Source organism: Pterocles gutturalis, unplaced genomic scaffold (assembly GCF_000699245.1).
Source record: "Pterocles gutturalis isolate BGI_N339 unplaced genomic scaffold, ASM69924v1 scaffold3691, whole genome shotgun sequence".
In the NCBI taxonomy this organism is placed as follows: domain Eukaryota; kingdom Metazoa; phylum Chordata; class Aves; order Pterocliformes; family Pteroclidae; genus Pterocles; species Pterocles gutturalis.
This window is the reverse complement of record NW_010100055.1, coordinates 1-8,707: the sequence shown is the minus strand read 5'-3', so window position 1 is coordinate 8,707 and position 8,707 is coordinate 1. Positions and strand designations below refer to the sequence as shown.

Here is an 8,707-nt window from a genome sequence, read left to right as displayed (position 1 = left end):
TCTGCGGCTGAAAAGCACAGCAACAAAAGACTGCTCTGCTATAAAAATGAATCCAATTTACTGACTAGAGAAGTAATAATAATGTAAGAAGTAAATATGAGGGATTTTAACCTAAAACACTGATCTTGATTTTAATGTAATATGTGCATTTATACCAGATTAATGTCAAGAAGTGATGTTCTAATGAAAGCAAGAATTGGATAGAGAAGCAAATTACTGAGAGCCGGCAGTAACCTCAGCTGCTTAGCTAAATTGCTCAGCACTTTCTCAAGCACTTATAAGTTTGGCAAATTGCATGTTTCCTGGTCAATGTTTCTTTTTGCTTCAAGACAATTTCGCTAATGTCAGCAGTCTGAGCAGAAATGCCACCTTCCGTAGTTATTTCTCTAATGGTGAGAGATTAGGGATGGTCCCTGTGCTCTAAAAGCAAGGGTGCCAGGCAGCTCTGTCTTCCTGCTAGGAATTCTTCTCTTTGCCCTTCACAATGCCTAAGACAGCCCAAAGCTTTGTACTGCAAGTGTGAGGCAGGCAAGTTCTCACTTCTTCCACTATTTCCACCATTATTTTCATGGAGCGTAAGATGTTTACACAAAGATGCTTCAAGTGAAGCTCAGAATAGAACATTTTCTCCATTTTATAATACAAATGGTCTTTCGGCTGGCGTGTGCTTGGCTGTGGTGCTGGTAACTCATAGGCATAACCCTCTCTAGATTCAGTAACAGCACCAGGAATCTTGGTCTTAACGCATCCTTTGCTGTCTAGCAAACAGCTGCACAAGCTATTTATAAAGAGTGCATTGCTTCCTCTTCTAAGGCTGCTCTTAATTAATGATCTAGTTGTATTTCTAATTAAACATTAGTTCCTCATTTTGCTTTTTGTCAAGAACTACAGATTGCTTTTGAATGGCTTTTGTGTGTTCTCTAATTTTAACTATTTTACTGTTGCTATTGTCATGGTATTTAGGAACCTGTACCATAGCTCAACATACTGTTCTGCATTCTTAGTGATAAATGCTGGATTCCAGCGTTAGCTAATTTGACAAATATTACTTAATATTGTAAGATAATTTAGCTCAGAATAATGAACAAACAGTGCACTCGGATCATGTGCCGAGGTTGAACAGCTCTGTGTGTGTGTGTGCAAGCTGTACATGTGTCTGTACGTCTGTGTGTGTGGTATAGAGGGGAAGGAAGAGGAGTTAACTGTGAAGTTTCAAGGAAGTGCTTGTGCTAGAGAGCAAAGCAGAGAGAAAGGTGGACTCATGGTAACTAACCTCCAGAGAAAAATCAAACCAGCACTGTTCACAGAGTCACCAGAAGTGAGAAGATGTTTACAAATGCAGCTTCCCCTCCTATTTAGGAAACCAATCTTTCCTCCATCAAAGTCGGTGAAAAATCTCCCTAGATTTACAGTGTACTCTTCCAGTCCCCCTTTCTCTCGGTGGTATGTTGGGACAAAAGGGACCACGGCACTGTACTGTGTACATCAGTCATCTTTTTCAGGTGTTGTCTTGTGAAACTGTCATGAACTAGCTCAAATTGCAGGCGTTGGGTATCTGGAAGTGCATCCAGCTGTGGGTGGGGAGCCAAATGCCCAGTTGCAAATTTCTCGTGTATGCAACAATAAAATACCATCAGTGATCCATTATAATTATATAATTTGCATACGCAAATTTAAGGACATTACAGCAGAATACAGTCCATACTCTGTGTCAAGTACAGTTCATAGGCCATTAATAATACTTGACAGTAACAAGGATAGGATGCCAGCTGATTACAACTACTGTAACATCTTTTTTTCCTGGTGTACTTACCTAGCCAATAAAGAAATAATTTCAGCAGTTGAATCTCAGGAGACTGGCAGTGCAGTGCTATAGAACATGCAGCCCATACTTTGGCTGAAAATGCACTTATAACCTATGTTCTAAAAATTACAAGTTGTAACATAGTAATTTACACACAAATCCAAAATACCTGTGTTACAGATTTCTTAAGACATAGTTTAAGTTATTTGCCTCATCCAAAATAATAATAAACACTCATGTAAGAGAGGCACTGTCCATTATTATTAATAATAATAATAAAAATAAACCCATTGCAAGACTCTGGTCCTACTCCAGCCTATAGAAATTATTTGGAAATCAGAATACACCATGAGTGATAGTGCTAAAGATCGTAAGACATCAGGAAAAGCTCTCATAATGAAAGTGCCGTTCAGTATCTGGTGGTTCGCGTGTGTATTCTGAAACTGAATGAGTAGCGCTTTATCTAAATACAGGTTATCTGCTGTCTTGATATAATGGAGAAAGGCCTACGTTGTAAGTGGTGGAGAGAGCTTGTATATTTTTGCTCAGCTGGAAACATTTTACTGCAAAGCTCAAGACTGAGATCCTTGTTAATAACCGGTATAATTCTAGCGTTGCACAAGTCCTCTCCATGTGCTACAGACCAGGGGAGCAGAGAGACCTCACTGCTTGAGAAAGCTCGTGAAGTCAGGGCAATAAAGAAAAACTTGGTGCATGTCACAGCTGGTGTGGTGACACTTCTTTTCAGAGGCAGCAATGAAGTGAAATAATGGGTTAGGCTACTCCCCATGGACCTTTACTGCTGCTTTACCTAGAGAAGGAAGAGCCCAGCTCTGGTGCAGGCTTTGCGGCTGCTGTAAGTATTATATGGTGACTGTAACCTTGCTGTGCAGTTGTAATGGGGATGCCTGAGCGTTTTGGCTTGTTCTGGAATCGTGACTCAGATCCTTGCTACCTCAGAAACCCCTTCATCAGAAGTCACTTAATATTCTCCTTCTCTTGCTTTTCTGGAATGTCTCCTTTGCTTTATCCTTTTCAGGAGTACATCATAATATAATTTCTAAACTTGCCAGGACTTAAAGGAAACGGTTTTCATTCTGGAAATTTTTGCACTCACTATTACGTAAACTCGTGTCTGTGTGCCCAAGGCCTCTTTACTTGTCTTGATATGTCTAATTTCACAGAACATGCTGCCACTCAAAGTTTTGTTAAAATTTTTAGAATAAAATCAATTATGTGAAGAGAAGAAGTAATAGCGAGAGACTTTAATTTTTTAAAGCCTGTATGTAAATATACATCATTCCTTCTGCATGCGCCCATGTGAAGGTATAATCACAAATGCACAACCTTTTAAGGCAGGAATACACCAATGCAACAGCTTGTTTCAGTGCCCTAAAATGCTCTTTCCACGTGTATGCTACTGTGGGAGAATGCCTTCACTAAGGTGATACAGCTCTGTCTCGGCCCTGCTGCGTTAAACTGTGCCAAGACCATGACAGAAATAACAGGATTAACCTTTCTGCAGTTAACTCCAAAAGCAGTTCAGGAAATGTGCTGTTTGAGCAGTACTGAAATTATGGATAGTGCTGCTACACAAACCAGAAAAGAAAGAAAAAGCAACTTTAGTTTCAAGTTACATGAAACTGCTTGCATAAGACCGGAAGAAAAAGTGGTAGCGATGGAAATATTGTTATATTTTGAAGAGGCCACCATTAGGGATAAAGAATAGGAAGATATACAGCCATAAAGAGAACAAAATAATTGGCTAAGATTTTCCAGACCAGAAGAGAGAGATACATATATATGTTAAAAAAAAAAAAAAAGAAAAAAAAAGAAAATGTTTTGCGAGCATTATAGTTGTCATTTAAGTACTTATGGAAAACACCATCAAAGAAGAGAAAAAAACCCAAACTTTCATTAAGCTCAGATGCATATCTGTTTTATGCAGAAGACAGATAGATGTCAGGAAGTAGGTGACTAATGAAGTGGAACTCTGAGAATCCTGCCTTAGTTAAACAATTATTAAAGACGCATTTAGCCAATCAAAATAAATACCATTTTGCAGAAGCCTAATGGAAAATCCTTTAAGCCGTTCATAACAAACAATCCCAGCTAAGCACGGAATAGCAAACGTGCTAATGATGTACAGGGGTTCCTTTTTCAGGGTGCTGCTTTAAGCCCAAAATATGTATTTTTATTCCATAGCTAAATATCTGGATGTGTCTGGGAGATGGTAATTACATTGATAATGAATATGAACATCCAGAAGTACTACACAGTCTTAAAAGCTGAGCAAGACATGGATAAATCTAGAGCTAAGAAGTCACAGCATTGTTGTAGCTGAACAGAGTGCATTAAAATGTGAATTATTGTTCCACAAAATAACAGGCAGTGGAATTATTATTTTGAATTATCTTGCTGGAGGCTTGGGTCTTCCCAATAGCAATCAGGGCAGCTCTGAGCTGTGCACAGGAACAAACCCCATTCAGCAGCGGCTGGGCACTGCCTTTAGGCAGCAGTGATGGTATGCAGTTTGTCATCTGAAGTGATGACCTACCTGCAGCAGCTTCCTGATTCTTTTCAGGTTGTGTATCAAGAGAAGATTCTTCTCCTGTGAAACACGGTCCAGCTGTTCATCCACTTGTATCAGCAAATTCTGTAAAAGGATGGTTGCCATTGCTTCGTTGTTGGATGCGGCCTCCCTGGAGAACCAATGAGCGAGAAACACCCGTGTTTAAAGTGTCATGAGGGGTGTCAAACTTCTCCGTACAGAAAATCATTGTCCATTCAGAAGTTTAGGCAGCAAAAAAAGGCTTTAAAATATCTGGTGACTTGCCTATCAAGAGAGGTTTGTGAATAATTGATTTTGTGATCCTTTTATTTATATTCACACAGATATGCAGCTATAAAGACAGGGTGAGGATGTTCTAAGCACAAGCTATGCAGTCAGGCAGAAGGGAGACAACCAGGGTTTTCTAATCGCTGGTCCAGTGAATATTTAAATATTTTTAGCCCACTCCTTGGAGGAAATGGGGTTTATGCATACTATTCCTCTCACTCTGTCTGTCACACAGATATAATTTTGGAATTTGTTGCCCAGTTTCAAAGTTGACACTGAGCTCAAAGTCCAAAAGATAGTCTGTTCTTACAAATTTAACGGAAAACTGACAGGTTGGTAGAGGACAGGAATCCAAATTTAGTGCTTCTACTGAGGAAAATGGCAGTAATAACTTGCTCCAGGAGGCACCAGCCAGATGGCCAGTCATCAGATATATACCTTCACACCAGGCACCAGATGAGCCTTCGCCCAGCCAAACTATTTGGGGATACAGGAAGACTCTGAAGCTACTGGTGAAGGGTATGTAGGGGACAAAGGACACAAACAGGCTTTACTGGTTCTGCTGTTTATGGAACAGCTTGGTACATGAAGGGCAATAACATTAGCAAGCAAAATAGAGGAAGACAGACTTTGGTCTGCGTGGCATCCTTGTCCTTGGGACATTCCCTCTCCTTGCCATCCAAATGGATGCCTGTTTGACGTATTCCTGGTGAATCTTGCGAAAATGAGATTTTAATGTTTCCCATGTTCCCATAGCCCCAAAAACACTGGGCTATAAAATGTAAGGAAAGATGATATTCCTTAGCAGATTTTTTTTTTTTTTATTTTTTTCTTTAACAATAGTCTTGTGGATTTAGCTTGAAAAATTGAGATGTGTCTTTCTGGTACAAATAATAAATTTTTTTTTGGCATTTAGTCCTGAATTTTCTTAAGATAACTATCCAGTGAATTTGATACAAATTTGTGCATAAATTCACCTTCTAGAGAACTGTTCTTGCAAATAGCTGGCTTGTTTCCCAAAATTATATATCCAGATTTAAGTGCAGTTTTGGACAAATTAATATTTTTATGCTGCAAGAGGTAAACGTATAATGCTTCAATTGAAAGCTAACTTGTATTATTTTTTCTGTGAAAAACCTGTAATACCATTAATTTTCCAGACCGTTTTTATTGGATTTTGTTTAGGACTAAGTTCAAATGAAACCTCACCTCCAGGCATTCCTTAAATTTAAAGCGTGACAGTTCAACAGGCTAAATCCATAACTAGTGGAATGCTATTCTTGAAGTGCAGGTGCCTGCACAGTTCAGAATAAGCACCCTAAAATCTGCTAGTAAAAAATTGTTCATGACTGAAATCACAAGGGAGGGAATAAATTTAATCCTACCAATCTTGGCTTTCTATCCATTGTGCTAGTAGATGCCGGATTTCCATGGGGAAGTTATCATCATAGAACTGGTCTACCTGCTCCAAAAACTTTATTTCCAGTTGTTGAACTTGACTCCATTGGGACATACTGCAAAAGAAAAGATTAAACATGTTTGCTGTTGAAAGAGGAATATGAGTTAATATCCCAAAGTGCATAAATCACTTATTTTCATTGTTGTTCTTATTATATGCTTGATGTTCCTGTTCATTGTGTCTTGGATAGCACTTGGCGAAAGTTAGTTGAAGGGAAGAGAGAGAAAAGGGAGGAAGACCATTAAGATAAGTTCTAGCTCTTACACTTGAATGAGCACCTCTGCCAGTTTCCTTCCTTAATGCAAATATTTTGGGGTACTGTGTGATGCTTATGAAGCAGGGAGATTTACACAGCATCTCTTTCAAGAGAAGTAGCTTAGGATTGTACTCTTCAGATCCAAGTAAAACTGTTCTTATGAAAAGTAGTAGAAAGCAACAGATTTGCTCTCTTAATGAACTCATACCACTCAGATTTTTCCTAAAGCCATAATGTGCTGTTCCTAGAGCCCTACATCTTCTGTTTGGAGAGTTCTGTTTGTTTTACAAACTCAATTGTTTCTCTAGTACATCTTTTCCATTTTTAATTGCCATAGAATTCTGAGATTTGACATTACAGAAAGAAAAAAATTGGGATGCATAAAGTCATAAGATATAGATGAGCAAGAGTAGCATCACCCAATGACAAGATCTGACGTTCTTACTGAAATAACTACCCCAAGTAAGTTTTGGCTTTTTATTGAGATACTGGAGTTAGAAGCTTGGTTATTGCAGGTTTTGAGTGGGCTGAAGTAATACCTGCTCCCCTCCATGAACTAAAGAGATTGTTTTGGGTGAGCAGGCTCTCAGAGGTAGACACCTCAGCCTGAGTGACTCTCTCTCCACTTGGGAGAACTTTACCTTTCTAATACCTGTGCTCAAGGGTTGCACCACATCATGAATCCCACTGGTGAAAACACCATTTTCATGGTGATTTTTTAGTGCAGGAAAGACTAAAGAGAAAACGTCGCCTCAGGGCAGGCTACGCCAGGCTGCAGTTCTAGATGCGGCGTGCAGATAAAAAGTCAGCGGTAGTGTTGAGAACAGGCCATCATGGATGAGCAGAGAAGAGGGAGGTCTGAGGGTCTGTGCCCTGGGACATCGGTCCTTGAGTGGGCTCTGCCCGCCCCCTGATCCTATACCAGAGGTCATCTTTCCTTTTGTTAGGATGTTTGCTTGTGTTAAGAAACTACACCAAGTCCAGTCATGGGCTAAACATTATGCTGCAGTAGGTCAACATATTACATCTGTTTGAATATTTTTTGATAGAAATTCTTCCTGAAAAAAAATGAAATTTCATCAAAATTGACGTTATTGTAGAAAGTAGACCTTTTTATAAACAGCTTCTCTATTTCCAATTCTGAATCATAGTTTCAGAATATCAACATTCTAAAGTAGAGAATACATCATATTTTTAAAGTTGTGGTCTTTCATTTTGCATTTTCTTAAGCCAGAGGGGAAAAAAAAAAAAAAAAAAACCCCGAAGCTGAAGCATCTCAAGGTGTAACGGAGTCCTGAGTACTTACTCATGCAAAAGTAAAAGTGGCAGGTTTTAGTTTCTCCTTAACAAAGGCTAGATGGGATGATTCTGTGTGTGGTATGAAGGATGCTGTGTAATGTCAGTGGAAATGTGACCAGTGACATTTCGCTCCTTTTTGGTACTTCCTTTCAGCACAGGACAAAATATTGCTGTAAAGTTTACTTTGTTTCTTTAAATTGCCGAGAAGGAGTAAATGATAGGATGTTTCACTGTCTTTGTTGCTATACTGATAGTTATAAACAATCACAGACCTTATTTCTCAAGATACATACAAGAAAACAAGTAATGATATATTAATAACTCACATTCAGAAAAAAAAAATAAATATTTGTAAGCCTGTTTTGGGGTTGTTCAGCCTGGAGAAGAGAAGGCTCTGAGGGGACCTTATAGCTGCCTTCCAGTACATGAAGGGGGCTACAGGAGAGATGGGGAGGGACTTCTTACAAGGGCATGCAGTGACAGGACAAGGGGTAGTGGATATAAATTTGAAGAGGGCAATTTAGACTAGATATTATAAAGAAACTCTTTACTGTGAGGGTGGTGAGGCACTGGCACAGGTTGCCCAGAGAAGCTGTGAATGCCCCATCCCTGGAGGGGTTCAAGGCCAGGCTGGATGCAGCTTTGAGCAACCTGGTCTAGTGGGAGGTGTCCCTGCCCATAGCAGGGGGTTGTAACTTGATGATCTCTAAGGTCACTTCCAACCCAAACCAGTCTATGATTCTATGATTTTGCTTGCTTTCAGTGGGACTTTTTATTGCAGTTTCTGGTTAATTTGGGTGATTATGATATCCTAAAAAGCTTCATGTTATTATCTAAAGAAAAAAAAAAAAAAGCAGCAAGCTTTTGTCCAGGCAGCATCCTTCCCAGGCCTTCTCCGTATGCCGCAGGGATGCTCACACGCACGTGCCCTTGCCAGGCACATGGGTACGGTTTGTAAACGCGGTTTTGTAACGCGCTCGGCACAATACATCCTGGCATACATTTTCCCGTTGCACAATCCCCCCCTTCCCCTCCTCCGCCCCTCAGACC

The 8,707-nt window shown here is 39.7% G+C and overlaps 1 protein-coding gene across 1 annotated transcript in view; it reads right to left on the bottom strand.

The window, feature by feature from the left end:
• STAT4 (signal transducer and activator of transcription 4) overlaps positions 1-6,160 on the bottom strand; it is a 37,615-nt gene extending 31,455 nt beyond the window's left edge. Inside the window, exons 1-2 of the mRNA XM_010078063.1 lie at positions 6,029-6,160; positions 4,362-4,506 (exon numbers count right to left, since the gene is read on the bottom strand). Of these exons, the coding sequence (XP_010076365.1) occupies positions 4,362-4,506; positions 6,029-6,156 (273 nt within the window). The 5' untranslated portion in view covers positions 6,157-6,160. The remainder of the gene's footprint in view (positions 1-4,361; positions 4,507-6,028) is intronic.
• Between the last annotated feature and the right edge of the window lie 2,547 nt (positions 6,161-8,707).